The sequence below is a fragment of the Leucopleurus acutus genome (genome assembly GCF_964270905.1).
Source record: "Leucopleurus acutus genome assembly, chromosome: 7".
NCBI lineage: Eukaryota > Metazoa > Chordata > Mammalia > Artiodactyla > Delphinidae > Leucopleurus > Leucopleurus acutus.
Window position 1 is genome coordinate 93,663,102 of NC_139150.1, and position 20,509 is coordinate 93,683,610.

At 42.7% G+C, this 20,509-nt stretch overlaps 1 protein-coding gene and 1 pseudogene across 2 annotated transcripts in view; both read right to left on the bottom strand.

Moving 5' to 3' along the window:
- The window catches only part of SHC3 (SHC adaptor protein 3), a gene marked incomplete at both ends in the record, with an annotated part of 148,895 nt that extends 148,289 nt beyond the window's left edge, over positions 1 to 606 (bottom strand). The window contains one exon of the mRNA XM_082841960.1: positions 151 to 606. Within this exon, the coding sequence (XP_082698086.1) occupies positions 151 to 606 (456 nt within the window). The remainder of the gene's footprint in view (positions 1 to 150) is intronic.
- Positions 607 to 18,453: 17,847 nt separating this feature from the next.
- LOC309963832 (kelch-like protein 7) lies at positions 18,454 to 19,551 on the bottom strand (annotated as a pseudogene). The gene is made up of 2 exons: positions 19,433 to 19,551; positions 18,454 to 19,332 (listed from the first exon to the last, which is right to left on the bottom strand). The product of its transcript is annotated as a kelch-like protein 7 (transcript).
- Positions 19,552 to 20,509: the final 958 nt, after the last annotated feature.

Sequence of the window (20,509 nt, forward strand, 5' to 3'; positions counted from 1 at the left end):
GATGCGCAACGGGCGCTTTTGCTGTGCCGGGTCGCCGCAGCCAGGCGAGCTGACTGCGAAGGAGTGACCTCCCGGCCTCCAAGGCGACCCACTGTGCCGGACGCCCCTTCGCCCGGGCTTTCCCACCCGGCAGCCCGCGCCCGCACCCACCTTGACGACGTAGGTGACTCCGGCCCCCAGCACCTGGTCGCTAGCGTGCGGGGCGCGGGGCGGCGGCTCGTCGCCTGGTCGGCCCTTCCTGGCGGCGCGCATGGCCGGGGCGCGGGGGCCGGGGGGCGCACTGCCGTCCGGGGCGGCCAGGCTGGGCGCGCTGCAGCTGCCCGAGAGCCGCGCGCCCGCCCTCTCCCTGGCCGCCGACAGGCCGCGGAGGCCCGAGCTGGAGAGTTTCAGGTGGGACACCTTGTGGAGCAGGTGGCCCAGGCTGCCCGGCCCATCGTCGGGCGCCCTGCGCAGCGCGTCTCCGGACACCAGGTAGGGGGCCGCCGCCGGGGCCGCGCGCGCCGCCGAGACCTTGCCACCGCCGCTCACCGACAGGTTGTGCAGAAGGTCATCGACCGATGTCACCGAGTCATTCCTGAAGCGATTGTACTTGGTGCGTGGAAGCATGCCCCTCCGTGGGCTCGCCGCATCCGCCCGGGCGCTGCAGGTGCCGGCCCCGGCGCGGGCTGCCGCGCATAGCAGGCGAGCCGCGGTCCCCGGGGCGGGACGGAGCGGCCGGGACAGCCGGCTGGGGGGCGCGAGCAGCGGCGCCGGTCTACCACCGCTAACACCCCGCACGGCCGTGACCGCGCAGCCCCGGCCCCGGACTCGGCTGCTGAGGGCGGCACGTTTGCTTTGCAAAAGTCATAGTTTCCTCTGATGAGCGCCCAGCTGCTTGGGGCTGCTCACAGCAAAAGCATGACTCACTCCGAGAGGAGACCCTTCTCAACAAAGGCTCGGTGAGCACTGCAAATCACTTCCTGTAGCAAAAAAAAAGAAAGAAAAAAAGAAGAAAAAAACCACATACACCCACTGACAGCACACTAGAGCCAATCAATTCTCAAATTTCCTTTCTCTACCTTCCCAGATATTTCCTTCCAACCTTTGGATTTTCACCTCCCCATCCCCCGACCCCCCTCAGCATTTGTGCCAGAGGTAAATCCAGTTCCTTCAGATGATCAGATGAACTTTCTGAAACCCATTATTCTATGCTAGGTTTTTTTTTTTTTCTTCCCTGTTCAGCCCATCTGTGTGAGCCTGGAAAAGTGTCTGACGGCGCAGCGTTAAAATGTGACGAAGGATTTTTAAGAATAAGATCTTCAGCGGATCCTCATGAATTCTGATTTGGAAAGCAGCAGGAATTGTTAAATAGCCAAAAAAAAAAAAAAAAAAAAAAAAAAAAAGAAGAAGAAGGGGAAATATTCACTCCCAGGTGAACATAAAATACCAATTTCCAGGGTACTTTTTCTTTTCAAATCAACAGAGCAGCCATGACAAGTGCCTTTGTGGCAATGCAGTTCCTCAAAAAAAAATAAAGAAAAAAGAAAAAATCTGCATAGGAACTTCTGCCCAGAGCCAGTGAGGGTCTCTTCCCTGCTAATTTACAACAGTCTTTCTCAGCCAGGGTTAAGTTGAAAACCTACTTCCGAAAAAGAAGAGTGCTTCTTTGATGAATGGCAACAAGCTCCAGAAATCCATTCCAAAAAGGGGGCTGTGCTTGAAGCTTTATTCCAACTGAATGTGCCCAAGCTCTGGAAAAATGCCTAAAAACGCTACAAATACATTTCAATATCCCTTTAGTTGCTGCTTGCAACCCTGCAATAAGGACGGAAAAAAAAAATGCAGCTGCTCTCATTACACATCAAATCAGCAGAAAAATGCCTTATCTTCAGGAGTCAGACACGGGCTGCAAGTGAAAAACACAGGCCTCCTTCCTGTCAGGCAGAACAGAGCATTGCCCCCCCCACCCCCAGAAGGTCTATGGAGGCGCAAACCCACTGACCCCTGTCACCATGGGCTCTGCCGGTCTTCATTGTCTACTGAGAGAAGCTGCCGACACAGTGAAAACGCTCCCTGTCCAAGTTTCCCGGCTACTTCTGTGCAAAAAATGAATTTACCTCTAGCATGTTATCAGGTCACCCTGAGTCTTCTCACACCCACGACTAGACATGTGACACTTGAGGCACCGAGCCTTGAAGAGCTTTATGGAACAAGGTGTAAGGAGTGCCCCTGATGGCGGGCCAGGTGAGGCCCGCTACAGGGAAGCAGGAGCGCAGAGGAGCGGCGGCCCCCCTCCCAGGGCTGCAGGCCTAGCCGAGCAGCCGCATGGCACTCATTTTTTTCCTTCCCCTTGCTGGCATAGCAACAGCAAAGGCACACCCCAGAGATGATGGTGATGCTTATCCAAGTCCCCCAAAATCTAAAGCAAAACTGCCCTATCATGCCCAAACCGTGATCTTCATTAGAAGCAGACAAAAACAGCAAAATGTGAATGAAATGCTGTTTGTGTGAATGAAAGGGCTAGCGAGCGAGCCAGCGTTTCTGTGAATGAAGCAGGGCCTTGCAGCCGGCGCCAGGCAATCCCCTGGTTCCAGCGGACTCAGCCAATGAGCATCCGCCCTGATGACTCATTCAACAAAAGCTTGCTCAATAGTGGAAGATTCCATTTCAATCAAAGGCGGGATCTTTCATCCAACGGCAGTGTGGGAAAAAAAAAAAAAAAAAAAAAAAAAGCCAGCTTGATTACAAAGATGCAGGGAGGAAGGAGACCGCTGTTACAAAGAGAGGAAAAACTAGTTTTTCCAAGGAAATTCAAGAACCATTGGATAGGTATGAGTGTGAACAGGATTGCCCTCTTGGAAGTGAGCTGTGCCCTAAAACTTTCATTCAGCCGTTCATTTACATCAAGGAGCAACCATGAATGTGCCATTCTGTTCAGCATTTATTATGAATGCACAGTGAATGCACATTGAAACCTAGGCTCCTCGCCCTTGATTCTTTTTGTGAAAGGAGTATAGAACAGGCATGCACGTTCTGAGTCTCCAAGGAGGAAAAAAAAAAAAAAAGCTACAATGTTAACCCTTTAGCCAACAGGAGACTTTTATTTCTTTTGTTATGATGAAGCAAGTAAAGGGAAATTGACCATTTTAAAATGTAAATAGCAATATAAATTTACCACATGTAAGAAGATACATAATCTAAGAGTGTGATTAGTATTTTAAGAATACAATAGTACAGTAAAACCTCATTTCAGGAAGATGGTATCAGCATTTTGGAACATAGGAGAAAAGCAGAAAGACAATCCCAAAGGCTTCTTAGCAGCAAACTAGAAGCTGCAAGCCCAGCCAAGAAGCCCCCCGCACCCCCCCACCGACAGCCTTGTGGGCCCTCACTGGGGGCTGTTACTGCTTATTTTAGACATTATCCCAAAAGCCCAAGTATTGAGTTTATCAGCCTGTGACTACATAAAGATGGATGATGGATGAAATTTTCATAGTCTGGTGACACAGACAAAAACAGAAAAAAAGGAAACCATTATTAAGTCAGTCTCGAGAAAGCCAGGCAGCCTTTCCAGAATATTTCAGTTTTTCTTTTTAAATCTATTCATTTAAAAGCATATTGATTTTCTATTGCTGCCATAACCACAAAATCAGTGGTTTAAAACAACACAAATTGGTTATCTCCTGGTGCTGTAGGTCAGAAATCCAAAATGGCTTACATGGGGATAAAGTCAAGACGTGGGCAGGGCTCATGCCTTTTGGAATTTCTGGAGAAGAATCCTTCTCCTTGCCTTCTCCTGCTTCTAGAGACTGTCCAAACAGGTATTCCTGAGGATGGGCCATAAGTTGGGCTCTGAGGAGTGTGGCTTTGCCCCATAGAAGGTTTCTTTCTAGCAAGAGAGGCAGAAAATTGAAAAATAATATTATAATGCAGTATGCTATGTAAATGTTTTAACATGTGTGAGATACAAAAACTATCCAGAGGGGGCCATGCTGAGCTTGGCTTAAGGATGTCAGGGGTGACTTCAGTGGGGAGATGACCCCCAAGCAGAGTTTTGAGGGACTGCTGGGATCTTCCAGGTAGGCTGAGAGGAAAAGGTACTTTGGGAGGAAATGCTGTGTGGGGAACAGCTCAAGGCTTGAGCGGGCTCAGGATTTCCAGAATCCTGTGTAGATTGGTTGGGCTGATGTGGAGTGTTGGGAAGCCAGGCCACTAAGAGGGCTAGACCTGGAGGGTCTAGGAATATCCGGTAACTTCCTCAAGATGCTCAAGCAGACCTGCAGTGGCTTGAGAGGGGTGACACAGTCAGGTTTGCATTTTATGTGGACACCTTGACAGTGATGCAGGGTGGCTCTGGGGAGTTGTTCACAGTTGGGGTCTTAAAGGAAGGCCAGAACAGTGGTCTGGAAAGGAGACAGTAAAACAACCTGGATGACAAGGATGGGTGAGGGAAAGTGGAGCAGGTTGGCTTGTCTGGAGGCAAAGTTGAGATGGAGTTTGGGGGGGGTGCAAGATGCGTTAGGGACCAACCTCCATGGAAGGCAGGAAGAGGCTGCAGGATTGGGCAGGTGGAGGGGTGCGGCTTTGTGAAGCCACATATGCCCCAGCCTGGTGGCCCCCCCAACTGAGGGTCCCCTTAGGGTCTGCAGGGCTCCCCTCGCCCCCTCACTCCTCATCCCCTCAACTGGCCCAGGAGTAATGGCCTCCAGCCAAGCAGCCTCTGCAGCTGAGCCCTTGAAGGAGTGGGCAGTGGAAACTACCTGCTCGCCAGAGCCTGGCAGCAGGGCAGGAGCCAGCTGTGGAGGAGTCTGATCAGGGCCTGCTGCATCTCCCCTGGAGAGGAATGCAGAGCAAAGGCTATAATTCTGACTTGGGTGGTGAGCCTGAGTGAGTCTCATCCATTAAGATAAAGAGCACAGGTGGCTGAGGGAAAGGTAAGGGCTCGGTTCTGAATGCATATGAGTAGTGGCACTTCCATAGAGAGCTGTCCAGAGCTGAGGAACAGTCAGGGCTGGAGACTGAAACTTAAAAGTCATAGGCGTGCAGGTAATGTTGAGTCTCCGGAGACTGGTGCAAACTTAGGCAGGAAGAACAAAGAGGAGGGATTCCTAAGGAAATGCCAGACTTCCCACATGGGAGCTGAGAAAAAATGATCAGGATTTGGAGGATACATATGGAAATCTAATTTGATGGATGCCATGTGTCTTAGTTGGGATTGCTATAACAAAGTACCATAATAAACAGCAGCTTTAATAATAAACACTTATTTCTCACAGTTCTGGAAGCTGATCGAATCTCCAGCAGATTTGTGTCTGGTGAGGACCCATTTCCTGATTCATAGAGTGCCACCCTGAGTCCTCACATGGTGGAAGGGGCAAAGGAGTTCTCTGAGGTGTCTTTTATAAAAACACTAATCCCACTCATAAGGGCTCCATCCTCATGACCTGCTCACCTCCCAAACCCAAACCTCCATATACCATCACACTGGAGGTTAGGTTTCAACGTATGCATTTGTGGGGCACAAATATTGTTTTCAAGAGAAAATCAGTGATGGTGAATAAAAGCAGCAATGGCAGTCATAACTTCTTTGAGCATCCCCATGTGCCAAGTGATGCACACCCGTTATCTCCTTCAATCCCATGACCTTGAGATAGAGTTTACATCCCATTCTGCACAGAAAGAAACAGAGGATCAGAAGGGTTATGAGATGTGCCCAGGCCACACAGGGTTAGGAACTGGCCATTCTGTCTGACTCCAAACCCATGTTTATGACCACAGCCTCCGAGAGCTCAAGTAAGGACCTGCTGAGAATCACCTATGGAGGCGGTGATTACCCATCACAACACCTTAGCAGGAAAATGGAGGGGCTGCCACTTAGGTCACAGGATGGTGCCAACCGAATGGGAGATGATGAAATGTATGAAAAAAACTCATACTTTTCAGAAGACTAAGTGCAACAAAAGGGAAGATATAGGGCAATGGTTGAAAATACAGCAGGGAGTATAGAACAGGTGATAGAAGAGTTACGGGCATGTTTAGAGTAAAGGTGAGGGCTTTAGAGTAGAACAGAATGGGAGAGATGGAGATCCAGGAAAGGGAGGGTCAAGAGGAGAGATGGAGCTATCAGCCTAGAAAGGATGGTGGGGACAGGGAGGAATGGGGGCGCAGATCATTTGGGGTTGAGTAGGAAACAGGTGGTTTCAAGGAGGAGGCCTTAGTGAAGACATGTTTTCAGAGATGGGGTTAAGGAAGTCCAAAGGTTGGTGACTGTGGACAAGGAATGTACCATTTCTATAAGCATCAAGCTATTAGCCACTGCAGCTGCCCAACTGTGCACCCTAAGGGGAATTCAGGATGGAGAAAAACAGGAAACATTCTGTGCCTTGGATAGTTAAAATGCATATATCAAGGAACAATTTCAATGAATCCAGATTCTTGCACCTTCAAAAACATAGAAAAGCACTAAAATCATTGAGAAGTCTGTTTTTTGTGATTAGCAGTAATCTTCTGATGTTTGACTACATCTTTTTTTAACAGCAAAAAAAACTCATATATATCCTGGCTCCTCCCTTACCTCTTCAGAACAATTTCTTCAGAGCTTTCTGAGAGGCTGTCTCCTGGGTATAGTCCTCAATAAGACTCCCAAATAAAATTTAACTTGAAACTTCTAGCTTGTGCATTTTTCTTCAGTCAATATAACACACCAGGGATTCCTAAGAGCCAGAAGACATTCCCACCTTTAGGGTTGAAGGAATGGGAAGACAACTGAATTTCTGGAGCCAGTGGAATTCCAGCTGGAAATTTGGAGGTAGGGCTGCCAGGACGAGTTATAGTTTTGGAGGAATAAAGTTGCTGACAGAGAAGTAGAACCAATGATGCGGAGGTAACAGAGATTAAATACCCCAGTTTCTCTCTCCCCAGTCTCTGACATCCTGTGATTCCCTCTTATTAGCCAAACTCACGGGAAGCCAGAGGTCCAAGGAGATTGGTAATGGGGAGTGAGGGGGCAGCCTCCCAGGCACAGAGCAGGCTGGGCAGGGTAAAGGGAAGTGGACCACAGCCATCACTGTGAGGATAAATCTGTCTGTGACCATGGTAAGAAGCCAAAAAATTTTTATACATGATGTGGATGTTACACCTGATTTCCTCTGTAACACAAAAGGCAAGATTGTAGTTAAAAAGTAAGAGGGGTCCATTTAAGTAAGGAAACTGAGGTGAGAATGAACACTTAGAGTGCCTGCTGAGGGGAACAGAGGATGTTACTGAGGAAGAGCGATGGTATCCCTGCACAGCGTTATGAACCCACCATGACTCTGTGGTGTCCCCGAGGGCAGAGGTGTGATTTTTTCTAAAGGGTTCATCTGCCAACATATGAGCTGGAAGACAGTAGATCATTAGGTAGAGGGTTCATTCGAGGATGCAGGCAGAGAAGGAAAGGAGAGGAGAAGGCAGGCTAGCAGGAGTGGGACATGAGCTGTGGGGAGAAGAAGGACAGAGATGGAAGTGGCCATGGAAGGAGTATCAAGTGCAGCACGGTGGCATTGAAGAGGAGGAACACTGGGGAGGTGGCAGCCTGGATCCTTTGGGATGCAAATCTCAGGGAAGTGGCAGGGAGCAGAAGGTCCCTAATGGTGCCCCTGAGGCAGAGGAGCAGCCTCACAGGTCCCTGGATGTAGGAATGTCTGTGGTATAGGAATCCTCTGTAACAGGCCACCTGATGGCGAGAAACCTGGGTGCTGAAAACTGGGTGTGCCAATGGTTCAGCACTGAGAATAGTTTCTTTTTAAAAATTTAATTTTGCTTTTTAAAACTGAGGTATAGTTGATTAACAATAGTATATAAGTTTCAGGTGTACAACATAGTGATACATAATTTTTAAAAATTATACTCCATTTATAGTTATTATAAAATGTTGACTATGTTCCCTGTGCTGTACAATATATCCTTGTATCTTACTTATTTTATATCTAGTAGTTTGTATCTCTTAATCCCCTACTCCTCTCTTGCCCCACCCACCCTTTCCTCTCCCCACTGGTAACCACTAGTTTGTTCTCTATATCTGTGAGTCTGTTTCTTTTTTGTTATATTCACTAGTTGGTTTTATTTTTTAGTTTCCACATAAAAGTGATAACATACAGTATTTGTCTTTCCCTCTATGACTTATTTCGCTAAGCATAATACCCTCCAGATTCATCCAAATTTCTGCAAATGGCAAAATTGTATTCATTTTTATGGCTGAGTAATATTCCATTTTGTGTGTGTTTGTGTGTGTGTGTGTATATATATATATTTATTTATTTATATTTATATATATACACACATATGTATATATATACACATCTGTTGATGGACAGTTAGGTTGCTTCCATATCTTGGCTATTGTAAATAATGCTGCCATGAACATTGGGGATGCATGTATCTTTTCAAATTAGTGTTTTTGTTTTCTTTGGCTAGATACCCAGGAGTACAATTGATAGATCACATGGCAGTTCTATTTTTAGTTTTTTGAGGAATCTCCATACTGTTCTCCACAGTGGCTGACCAATTTACATTCCCATCAACAGTGCACAAGGGCTTCCTTTTCTCCACATCCTTGCCAACACTTGTTATTTGTTGTCTTTTTGATAATAGACATTCTGGCAGGTGTGAGGTGATATCTCATTGTGGTTTTGATTTGCATTTCTCTGATTAGTGATGGTGAGCATCTTCTCACGTGCCTATTGGCCATCTGTATGTCTTCTTTGGGAAAATTTCTGTTCAGATTCTCTGCCCATTTTTTAGTTGGGTTGTTTGTTTTTTTGATGTTGAGTTGTATGAGCTGTTTATGTATTTTGGATATTAACCCCTTATCAGATACATCGTTTCAGATATCTTCTCCCATTCAGTGTGGTCTTTTCATTTTATTGACAGTTTTCTTCACTGTGCAAAAGCTTTTTAGTTTGATGTAGTCCCACTTGTTTATTTTTGCTTTTGTTTCCCTTGCCTGAGGAGGCATATCCAAAAAACTATTACTAAGAACAATGTCAAAGATCTTACTGCCTATGTTTTCTTCTAGAAGTTTTATGGTTTCAGGTCTTACATTTAAGTCTTTATTCCACTTCAAATTTATTTTTGTGCATGGTATGAGAGAGTAGTCCAGTTTGATTCTTTTGCATGTAGCTGTCCAGTTTACCCAACATGATTTAAGAGGCTGTCTTTTCCCCATTGTATATTCTCACCTCCTTTGTCATAAATTAATTGCTCATATATGTGTAGTTTTATTTCTGGGCTCTCTATTCTATTCCATTGATCAATGTGTCAGTATCATGCTGTTTTGATTACTGTAACTTTGCAATATAGTTTGAAATCAGGGAGCCTGATACCTCCAGCTTTGTTCTTCTTTCTCAAGATTGTTTTGACTATTTTGGATGTTTTGTATTTCCATACACATTTTAGAATTATTTTCTCTAGTTCTGTGAAAAATGCCATTGGTGTTTTGATAGGTATTTCTTTGGGTCTGTAGATTGCCTTGGGTAATATGGTCATTTTAACAATATTAATTGCCAATCCATGAAGATGACATATCTTTCCATTTGTTTGTGTCATCTTCAATTTCTTTCATCAGTGTCATATAGTTTTCCTTATATTCCTTTGTAAAATAAATTATAGCTTTTCCTGAAGAATTAATTCATTTAGAAAACATGTAGAGACTTCTTTGGTGGCACAGTGGTTAAGAATCTGCCTGCCAATGCAGGGGACACAGGTTCGATCCCTGGTCTGGGAAGATCCCACATGCCACAGAGCAACTAAGCCCATGTGCCACAACTAGTGAGCCTGCGCTCTACAGCCTGCGAGCCACAACTACTGAGCCCACACAACACAACCTCTGAGCCCATGTGCTGCAACAAATAAACCCCATGTGCTCTAGGGCCCGCGTGCTGCAACTACTAAGATAGCATGCTGCAACTACTGAAGCCCACGTGCCTAGAGCCTGTGCTCCACAACAAGAGAAGTCACAGCAATGAGAAGCCAACACACAGCAATGAAGAACCAACGCAGTCACAAAAAAAAGAAAAAAAATTTAGTGGATTCTATAGTCCTGTCAATTCCTTGGTCATATGCACGTCTAGTTTTACGTAGAAACAATTTAATGCTTTCTCTTTTTCCTCTAAAGAATCTATTTTCAGAGACAATTTGTTTTGTAACATAATCTCCACAAATATATTTCATGGCTGAATAATGTTCCATGGAATTGAGAAAATATAATTCCCTTAGGCCTTCCCCATCACTGGACACTTTTGTTGTTTCTAATTTATCAGTGCCATAAACATTGCCATAATGAGAGCCTTTACACATCCAACTTGCTTTATATCATTGGATTATTTCTTAGTATAAACCACAGGGAAAGCAAACTTCCATAGCTCTTGATTAGTATTGCAAAATGCCTTTCCTGAAGTCCTTTATGTTTTCAGCTCTGACAGCAGTCAGTAGGAGTAGACCTGTGTCTCTGAAACCTTTTTTTGGTTTTCATATTTGTAAATAGTTTCTCTTATTTAATAGTTGCAGGATGATTATTCAAGGGTCTGGGCTTTTAACTGGTGGAGACAGTGCCATACCTCTGCCTTCATTCTGATTGGTTGGCTCCAAACCAAAAGTGGTGAGATTTGCCCAGATCTGGAATGGGGGCCAGGGGTGGGGGGCGGGGAGTCTGCCTGTGGACTTGAACTTGTACAGACCCTCACCCATAACTTTCCATCAAACACAGGCCTTGCTTTGAATCTCACACTCATCTTTCTGGACTCACAGTATTGTTTGGGCTATTTTTATTTTGGATTATTTTTGCCAGACTCTGTGTGGGTTTTTACTATAGTCAAATGTTTACCATTTTTACCTTTTTCAAAAAATATTTTAGTATATATATAATTATGTATAATATAGTTACATTGTTATATAATTACTTACATATTGTGTAATATATTATGCATTATGATTTACACATAAATATATATACTAATATACTTATATAATCTATATTGGTATAATACTGATATATATTAATTAAAAGTACTACTTCTCTTTCATATGGATATATGCTGTGATTCATACATAATTATATATACTAATATATTTATATAGCCTACATTTGTACAATGTTTATATATATTAATTATATGTATTATTGCTCTTTCATATGGATGTATTATGTCTTATGACTTACACATAATTATATACACTAAAATGCTTATACAATCTTTGTTGGTATAATATTTATATATATTAATTACATATATTATTTCTCCTTCATGTGGAGAGTCAGAAGCAGCAACACTGGTGCATCAATATGCTGACACTCGTACCCTGGAAAGACCTTCACTGTCTCAGAGGCACTTAGCAAGACTGAGAATGCAAAATCCTGTAAGTTTTCCCACGGCCGTCACCATGCTGTGTTGTGTAGTTCTCAGATGAGGATCCCCTGGTGGGCTTAACACCACGAAAACGGTTGGTCCCATCTGGAGTTTCTGATTTAGTAGTTGTTGGTGGTTCCCAGGTGATCACCATGCTGCCCAGTTGGTTTGCACATAAACAATGCCTGCTGACCACTCAGCAGCTGTGCAAGCCAGTGATCCCCAACTGAAAACCAAACCCCTGGACATGTTCCAGCCATGGTGCACAACAGACTGCAATGGTTCCACCTGCCAGCATCTGGGAACATCAAGGTGGTTAACCTTGATAAGGCTGGCAAGACAAAATTCTGGCAAATTCCTGTCACGAGTCTTTGAGGAGCTCAGTAGAACTCTTGGAGAACTTCACAATGTGAAATCCTTCTGCAACAGTTTCCAATGTTGGCTGTACATTGGAAATCTTGAGAATTTCCTAATCAAAGAATCCAGAAATTTAAACCAAGAACCCCCACAAATAAATAATGGGTAAAACAATGGGCCGAATACTTTTCTAAGTACTTTAAATGTTCTTTCACTTTTACTAGCTCCCTAATCACATATGCACTGCCATTGCCTTTTGTATGTGGGGAAACTGAGGCACAGAGAGCTTAAGTAATGGTTCACAGTCACAGGCTAGTTAGGATAGAGCCAGACCTTGGCTTCGGCAGCTCTGGTCCACCAGGCTGTTGATGACTGACCTACAGCCTTAGGAGTTAGCAACACCAGGTACCTGGGGACTTGCGTGCAAAGGAGAGGGGCTGACATAAGCAGGCATACTTGAAAGTCTTTTTAAAAGTAGTTGGATCCCAGGTCTTTTCTCCACACCACACATCCAGGCTGTAGCTTCCTGCCCACTCTGTCAAAGATAAGCTGTTTTTGCTTTGGAGAAGGTGGAGTGGAGGTGTCTGTCCTAAGACACCAGGTGCAGATAAGAGTGAGCACAGCAGGGGAAAGGCTGGGCTGGGAAATGTACCCACAGTGAGGCCACCGCAAAGGCCTCCTGCTCTTCCCTTTTGATAATTAAAACACAACAGAAATTAAAAATCCATTTCATACAGGGTTTGGAGAATGAAATTGAGGATGTCTAGAAAGCCAAACAAAATTACAAAATGATGGAAAGTAGAAAAGATAAGAAATTAGACCTCCAAACCAGAAGATTCATTAGCCAAATTATAGGAGTTGCAGGAAGGAAAAAGAGCGATAGAGATAGAGGGGAGAAAGGAGGGGGGAGGGGAGGGCAGGAAGGAAGGAAGGAAAGAAAGAAGGAAGGAAGAAAGGAGAGAGAAAAAGAAAGGAAGGAAGGAAGGGGAAATGAGAAGAGAGAATGAAATAACACAGCAAAATTTCCCAGAACTGAAGCACATAAATACTGAGACTGACCAGGATTCAGGTACAAAGAGACCATTCTGTGTGGAAAAGCCTCAGTGGGAGAGAGAAAGAGAGAAACAGGTCACATATAAAGAATCAGGTGGGGGGGGGGTGAGGGGGGAGGGTAAGCTGGGACGAAGTGAGAGAGTGGCATGGACATATATACACTACCAAATGTAAGGTAGATAGCTAGTGGGAAGCAGCCGCATAGCACAGGGAGATCAGCTGGGTGCTTTGTGTCCACCTAGAGGGGTGGGATAGGGAGGGTGGGAGGGAGACGCAAGAAGGAGGGGATATGGGGATATATGTATACGTATAGCTGATTCACTTTGTTATAAAGCAGAAACTAACACAACATTGTAAAGCAATTTTACTCCAATAAAGATGTTTAAGAAAAAGAATCAGGATCGGGGAATTCCCTGACAGTCCAGTGGTTAGGAGTCTGCGTTCTCACTGCCGAGGGCCCAGGTTCAATACATGGTCGGGGAAGAAAGATCCCACAACCTGCATAGCATGGCCAAAAAAAAGAGAAAGAATCAGTATCAGTGGACTTCCCTGGTGGCACAGTGGTTAAGACTCCACACTCCCAATGCAGGAGGCCCGGCCCGGGTTCGATCCCTTGTCAGGGAACTAGATCCCACATGCATGCCACAACTAAGAGTTCACATACCACAACTAAGGAGCCCCTGTTCTGCAACTAAGGAGACTGAAAGCCACAACTAAGAAGTCCACCTGCCAGGAGAGCACGGTACAGGAATGTAAAACCAGACACAGAGAGAGGCAGTTCAGACTGCTGATGGGGGCTTGGGGGTACTACTCGTGATAAGTACAAAGAATACGAAACAAATTTAAAAGGCAACTTTTCATCTCCAAGGAATGTTAAGGAGTTGGGGCAGAAAAGGAAGACTAATTGCAGCGTACTACATGGGTCAGTTCTCAGTAATATTTGCATAATCAAAATAATGTAAACACTGAATGTTAATCTAACCGAAATACACTATAATTGTATTGGAAGAACTGGGGTTGTGGTGAGAGATGCCTGGTTTTATAGAAATTCATACTGAGTGGTTCTGCCAGTCATTTGACCTGTGCTTTGGCTGATCTTTGGGTCACTCCTGCTGGCAGCCTCAAAGGCCCATCTATCCTCAGGGCAGGGTATTACCATTTGCTAAGAGGGCATGCAGCTCATTCATAAAAATTTAATCTAGGAGGAATGCAAAATGGTGCCAACACTATGGAAGATAGCTTGGCAGTTTCTTAAAATGTTAAACATAGACTTATGTACCCAGCAATTCTACTCCTTAGAATCTACCCAAGAGGAAGGAAAATATATGTCCACAAAAGACCTGTGCACAGATGTTCATAACATCATTACTCATCATTGCCAAATAGTGGAAACAACCCAGATGTCCATCAATTGGTGAATGAAATACTACTCTGTAGTAAAAAGGAACAAACTATTGATACACACTACAACAGAGGTGAACCCAAAACTGCTACACTGAGAGAAAAAAGCCAGACATGCAGACCAACAGAATGATTCTATTTATATGAAATGTTCAGAAAAGGCAAACATATTGAGACAGGAAGCAGATCAGTGGATGCCTGCAGGGGGGGCAATGGGAGGTGGGCAGTGATTGGGGACTGACTACAAATGGGCCCAAGGAAGGTTTTTAGGGTGATAGAAACATTTTAGAACTGCATTGTGGTGATGTAGTACAATCCCATAAATTTACTAAAAATTACTAAATTGTAAAGATTATTTACTAAAAAATTAATTTTTAAATGGTTGAATTTAATGGTATGCAAACAATCTGTCTTAAGAAAAATATTTTGAAATACTTCTTTATAAAAAGTGGAAACTAAGACATGATTTTGTGTAAAAGCATTTCCATTCTGATTCTCCCAGTGATATTACAGGTTAGACCTTCCTTTAAGTCCTTTATTCCTCATACAAGATATTACATGAAGTCAGCTGCACTACACCTCACCAACAGCAAAGCTGTTTGAGGTGAGATGGGGTGAGATGGAAAGAGAGATATCTAGAAAAATAAAGGATCTGCAATTGTAACAAAAGAGAGAGAATATTTTCCAACTTTTAAAATGAGGCATACTATAATTTGAGTTTTCTCTGAGGAGTTGTGCCCCCATGACATTACATTTTGAAGTAGAAGATCTTCTCTTAGGGCACTTCTCAACATTGAATGTTAGTCGAGGGTGGTGATACTGGGTCCCATCTAGACAGAGTGTTGATGTAAATCTGGAATGATACAAATGTGTGAAGTGGAAAGATATAATCCTATCAGCAGTTAATGAAAACTGGTGTCCAATATTAATCTACTATGATCTACTATAAAAAGTCATTTTTTAGAATTCGTTTTAAAAGTTGAGTTCTTTTTGTGTGAACTTTTCAAAATTGCACACTTTACTGCTTCCATTTGGCTTTCCTTGCAAGTTTTACCAAACCATCAAAGCATACTGGGTTTAAAGAGTTAACATGGATTTAGGGGGAGTATGACTACCTCTAGCTTGGCCTAAAACCTCCCTTTCAAGGATAGAGAATAATAGAGGACTGACTGATAATAATCTGTAATGTTATATAATCTATAATACTATAATTTAATAACAATATATGAATAATGAATAATGATTGATACTACTATATGTGAACATTTCCCTACCCTGAGTCTATAGGCTGCCATCTAATACTGTTAGTTGTGATTATAGGTTAGCTTTGTCCTGTATTTCCCTCTCTGAATCAGACACTTACTTAGAGGTGTGGTCAAGAGGAAACAACTTTTCAAATTCAGATTTTCCAATTGAGAGTTTAGAGTAACCATTATTTGATGCTAAGCATTCACATCTCCTATGACAGTAATGTTAACTGACTGGAGCATAGAACGTATAAAATTCAAAACACTATAAAGTTTGAATTAGATATCTGAGTGATATTTACACCTTAACAAAAGGAGTTTGTATATTTAGACATATCAGACCAGTTCTATCAGAAAGCCAGGCCAAGAACAAGAAAAATAAATGATATTTTTAGTTCCAGGAGACTAGAGAATTTTGCTTCTGTTACTAGTAGATCTGCATGATTGGTGCAGTATTGTCAGGATGGACTAGATTATACTGTGGTAACAAAAGACCCAACATCTCGTGGGTCTTTACTTTATCTACACATCAACCCTGGGTCAGCTGCACTCTGCTTTCTGTTGTCTTCTCTCAGGGACTCAGTTAGCAGAGCAGCATGTTATGTCCATGATCCTGTGCAGAGAGAATAGTGCTGGCAATGCTCACACCTTCAAGCTTCTCTCAGGAAGTGACATCCATAACTCTGCTCACATTTCACTGGCCAGAACAAGTCATGTGACCATGCCTGAGTCGTGTATGGTGATGCTGTTCAATCTTTCTGGGAAGAGTGGAGCAGTGATTTGTGAATGACTGGTAATGCAGCGTTCCACAGCCACACTTGTCTCTACTGAGAAGGCTGTGAGGTCCCCAAGGGCAAAGGCTGCCCTAAGAATCCCTGCACCTTCAGCATCTCAATTCTGGCTGGCACAAGTTCTTGCTTAATCACATCTCAGGAAACACCAACCCAGTGAATGGTTGATAAATGGATGGATGAAGTATAAATGAATACTAGAGTCACATAATCTAGGGCTTGACTAGAGAAACAACACAATGATGCCTGCTTTCACCATTTTTATTCAGTATAGTACTAAAAGTCCTAGCCAAAGCAGTTGGGCAATTGGGCAAGAAAAAGAAATGGAATTGATTATAGTTGGAAAGGAAGCAGAAAAATTATCTGTGTTCACAGATGACATGATCTTATACTGTAGGAAACTCTAAAGATTACACACACACTCACACACACTCACAAAGAAAAACTGATCTCCTTCAAAGAGACAATTGGGGTTTTTTTGCAACTTTTTCAGCAAAGTTGCAGGATACAAAATCAACAGACAAAAATCATTTGTGTTTTTATACAGCAGCAATAAGCAACCTGAAAAGGAAGTTAAGAAAACAATTCCATTTACGATAGCATCAAAAAGAAGAAAATACTTCAGAATAAACTTAACCAAGGAGGTGAAAAACTTATACATTGAAAACTATAAAATGTTACCAAAAGAAATTTTTTAATAAATGAAAGGACATCTGTGTACTTGGATTGGAAGACTTAATATAGTTAATATGTTAATACTTCCCAGAGCAATCTGCAGATTTAATGCAATCCTTGTCAAAATTGCAGTGGTGTGTTTTGCAAAAATAGAAAAATCCATCCAAAAATTCAGATGGAATATCAAGGGACCTGATAGCCAGCACAGTCTTTTTTTTTTTCAATTAAGTCAACTTTTATTTTGGCATCAATATTATAAAATATTCCCATGCTACAGTTTGAGAAAACCAATTCTAATAGAATAGAGCACTGGATTCAGATAAATAACTCTTTTAGTAATCATTAAGCACTTAAAAACTTTAAAAACAGGTACAGGTGGGGAAGGGGAGATTGAGCAGGCTTCATGAAAGGACCATGACAAGAACAATATCATTTCAGTTCAGTATAGCAAAGCAAGATTTCTTTATCTACTACTTTATCAACTGATCTACTAGAAACAATGTTAAGATTTTCTTTCTTATCATTTTCAGTCAGTCATTAATACAAATATTTGCAGCCTCTCACAAATGATATCCAAGGAATATCTAAAGGTAAGATTTTATAGGAATATTGGCTTAATTCTAGATAATTCAGTTAAGTAGTACTGCTTAAATTGTTCTCTTTGAAGGAGATCAATTCAGTGAAAATAATCATTTGGGGCTAGTATAGGACACACATCAATGGGTTCCATTTAATGATGGTTAAAACCATTTTAACATCTCTGAAAATATTAAGTTCAAGAATTTTAAAACAATTCTTATACAGTACTTATTATTAAGCAGTCTACTTGAATTGAATAATGAAATAATGTTAGCCTTGGGAGATTCAAAGTAAATAAGAATAACTTATAATTAAATCAGCCTCCCCAATTGTTTTTTTTGTTTGTTTATTTTTTTTATTTTTGCTGTGTTGGGTCTTCGTTTCTGTGCGAGAGCTTTCTCTAGTTGTGGCAAGCGTGGGCCACTCTTCATCGCGGTGCATGGGCCCCTCACTATCACGGCCTCTCTTGTTGCGGAGCACAGGCTCCAGACGCGCAGGCTCAGCAGCCATGGCTCACGGGCCCAGCCACTCCGCGGCATGTGGGATTTTCCCAGACCAGAGCTCGAACCCGTGTCCCCTGCATCGGCAGGCGGACTCTCAACCACTGCGCCACCAGGGAAGTCCTCCCCAATTGTTTTAATATTAGAAATAATAAAGACAACCAATTTATATAAAAATATTACATTTAAATAATAGTAAATGGTGGACATTTTCAAGATGAAGTTTTTAGAAGAAAGAAAGGAGAGGCTGGTACTTCTAATAGAAATATTTAATAAATATTGTAATGGGATTCTAATGGTATTAGCATTAGGGAATAAGTAATAATGGATGGAATGAGGATGTTTTCATTAGTAATTATATCCTCAGTTATTTAAATTTTCCACTGGAAGTCTAAAATCTTGTGATTGAGTATACAGAAGAGCATTAAGTATGTGCCATTTATAAGAGCAAAGTAAGACATCAAATAAGAATTCTGAAGTTACAGTCTCACTTCCAGGGTCCTGCAGAATACTGATCTTGTTTTTTCAACTTTGGGTTAAAATATCTACAAGACTGGTTGGGAGCCTCCAAATGCAGTAGTCATGTTTCTTTCTTCTGGGACTTGTGCCTTCTACCAGTTCTTCTCGATCCTCTGGAGACAGGAGATGATACCTCATTCCACTTATTACCATCTTAAAGCATTCAGTATTGTCTTGAATAAGTGGTTCAGCTTGTACCGTTTTACTTAAGAAATTCTTTGATGCAAGACAAAACCTGACTTTAGCAAGGATGTCAACCATAAATGGCTGGCACTTAGGTTCATCATATTTCAACCACCTGACTGCAGCATCATAAACCTGACCCTCTGCTCTTACAGTCAGAGTGTCCTGGTTGAGAAGATGTGTAACTCACTTGACATCAAGTTATAGAAACTCATCAGTATATAAACTTCAGTAAAATGCTGATGAATAAAGTCATCTGCAGTTGCTTTCAATTCAGGACACTCTAGACCCTCTGCTAGCACACTTATACCAAGACAATTTGAAGCATCAACTTCTTCTTTCAAAAAAATCAGCACACATTTTCTTCACAGGTTCAATCTGGTACTGGTTTGCTGCATCTAACAAAGACTGAACATTGTTGCTATTCACAGAAATTCTAGTAGTATAAGCGAATTCCGCAAGTTGTTCAATAATGGTCAGGTTCAGCATCTTTGAGTTCTACTTCAAAGGACGTTGATTCAAGCATGTTAGCTGTGAATATTAAGTTAAAAAAAAATGACTGGCTGCAGCAAGGACATGATGAGCAGGTATCTTTCTTTGCTGGACTTTAAGGATCACATCACACAATATTTTCTTTGGATTTATGTAGCTTGTCAACAAGGTTCTGTAATCAGTACCTCCCAGCATGATGTCAAGTTGACCCTGGGTACAAATCCCTGGGTAGACTGTAGATTCAACTACAGTTCGTGGTGGATTTAAATCACTGTTTCCACATGTTATTCATGATGCTCATGAAGCCCGCCAACAATTTAGCTTCTTCTCGAGCAGCAAGTTTCTTCTCAGTCTTCTTCTTGCTGCTCTTCTCCATCCCATAGGCTGCCATCCTCCCTCAGCACGGTTCATGCCCAGGGCTTGCCAGGCTGGGAGAGGGGCTGCATGATCCTGGCACACTGGGGCTTCTGCTTGCCAAACACCAAGGCCAGGACTGCAGCTGTAACACCCTGCTCCCGAATGCGTGGGTGGTGGTGGCCTGGCCACTGTGGTAGGACAAGGTCGGATGGCCCCCTTAGAAATTCACAGGGAAGAAATGTCGCTGGCTGGGCTGCATCTCCCATCTCCAGCAGAAGTGGAGCCCGGAGGAGGAGCCTGCACTGCAAGCACAGTCTTGAAAAAGCAGAACAAAGATGGAGGTCTCACACTTCCTGATTTCAAAATATAGTACAAAGCTACAGTAATCAAAACAGTGTGGTTTTTGCATAGACAAATCAATGAAATAGAATCGGTAGCTCAGAAATATATCTTTGAACATAAGGACAAATGAGTTCTGACGGGGTTCCAAGACAACTCAATGAGGAAAGGAATATCTTTTCAACAAATAGTGCTGAGAAAACAAGATATGCACATATAAAAGAATGAAGTTGGACCCTTACTTTACATCATATGGAAAAATTTATCAGAGAGACTTCCCTGGTGGTGCACTGGTAAAGAATCTGCCTGCCAATGCAGGGGACATGGGTTCGATCCCTGGTCTAGGAAGATTCCACATGCCGTGGAGCAACTAAGCCCATGTGCCATGACTACTGAAGCCCACATGCCTAGAGCCTGTGCTCTGCAACAAGAGAAGCCACTGCAAATGAGAAGCCCATGCACTGCAACGAAGACCCAATGTAGCCAAATAATAATAATAAATAAACAAAAACCTTAAAAAAATTTATTAGAACTCAAAAGCCTAAACATAAGAGCTAAGACTATAAAACTTTTAGAAGAAAACAGGGAGAAAGGTTCATGACTTTGGGTTTGGCAATGATTTCCTAGATATAACACCAAAAGCACAGGCAACA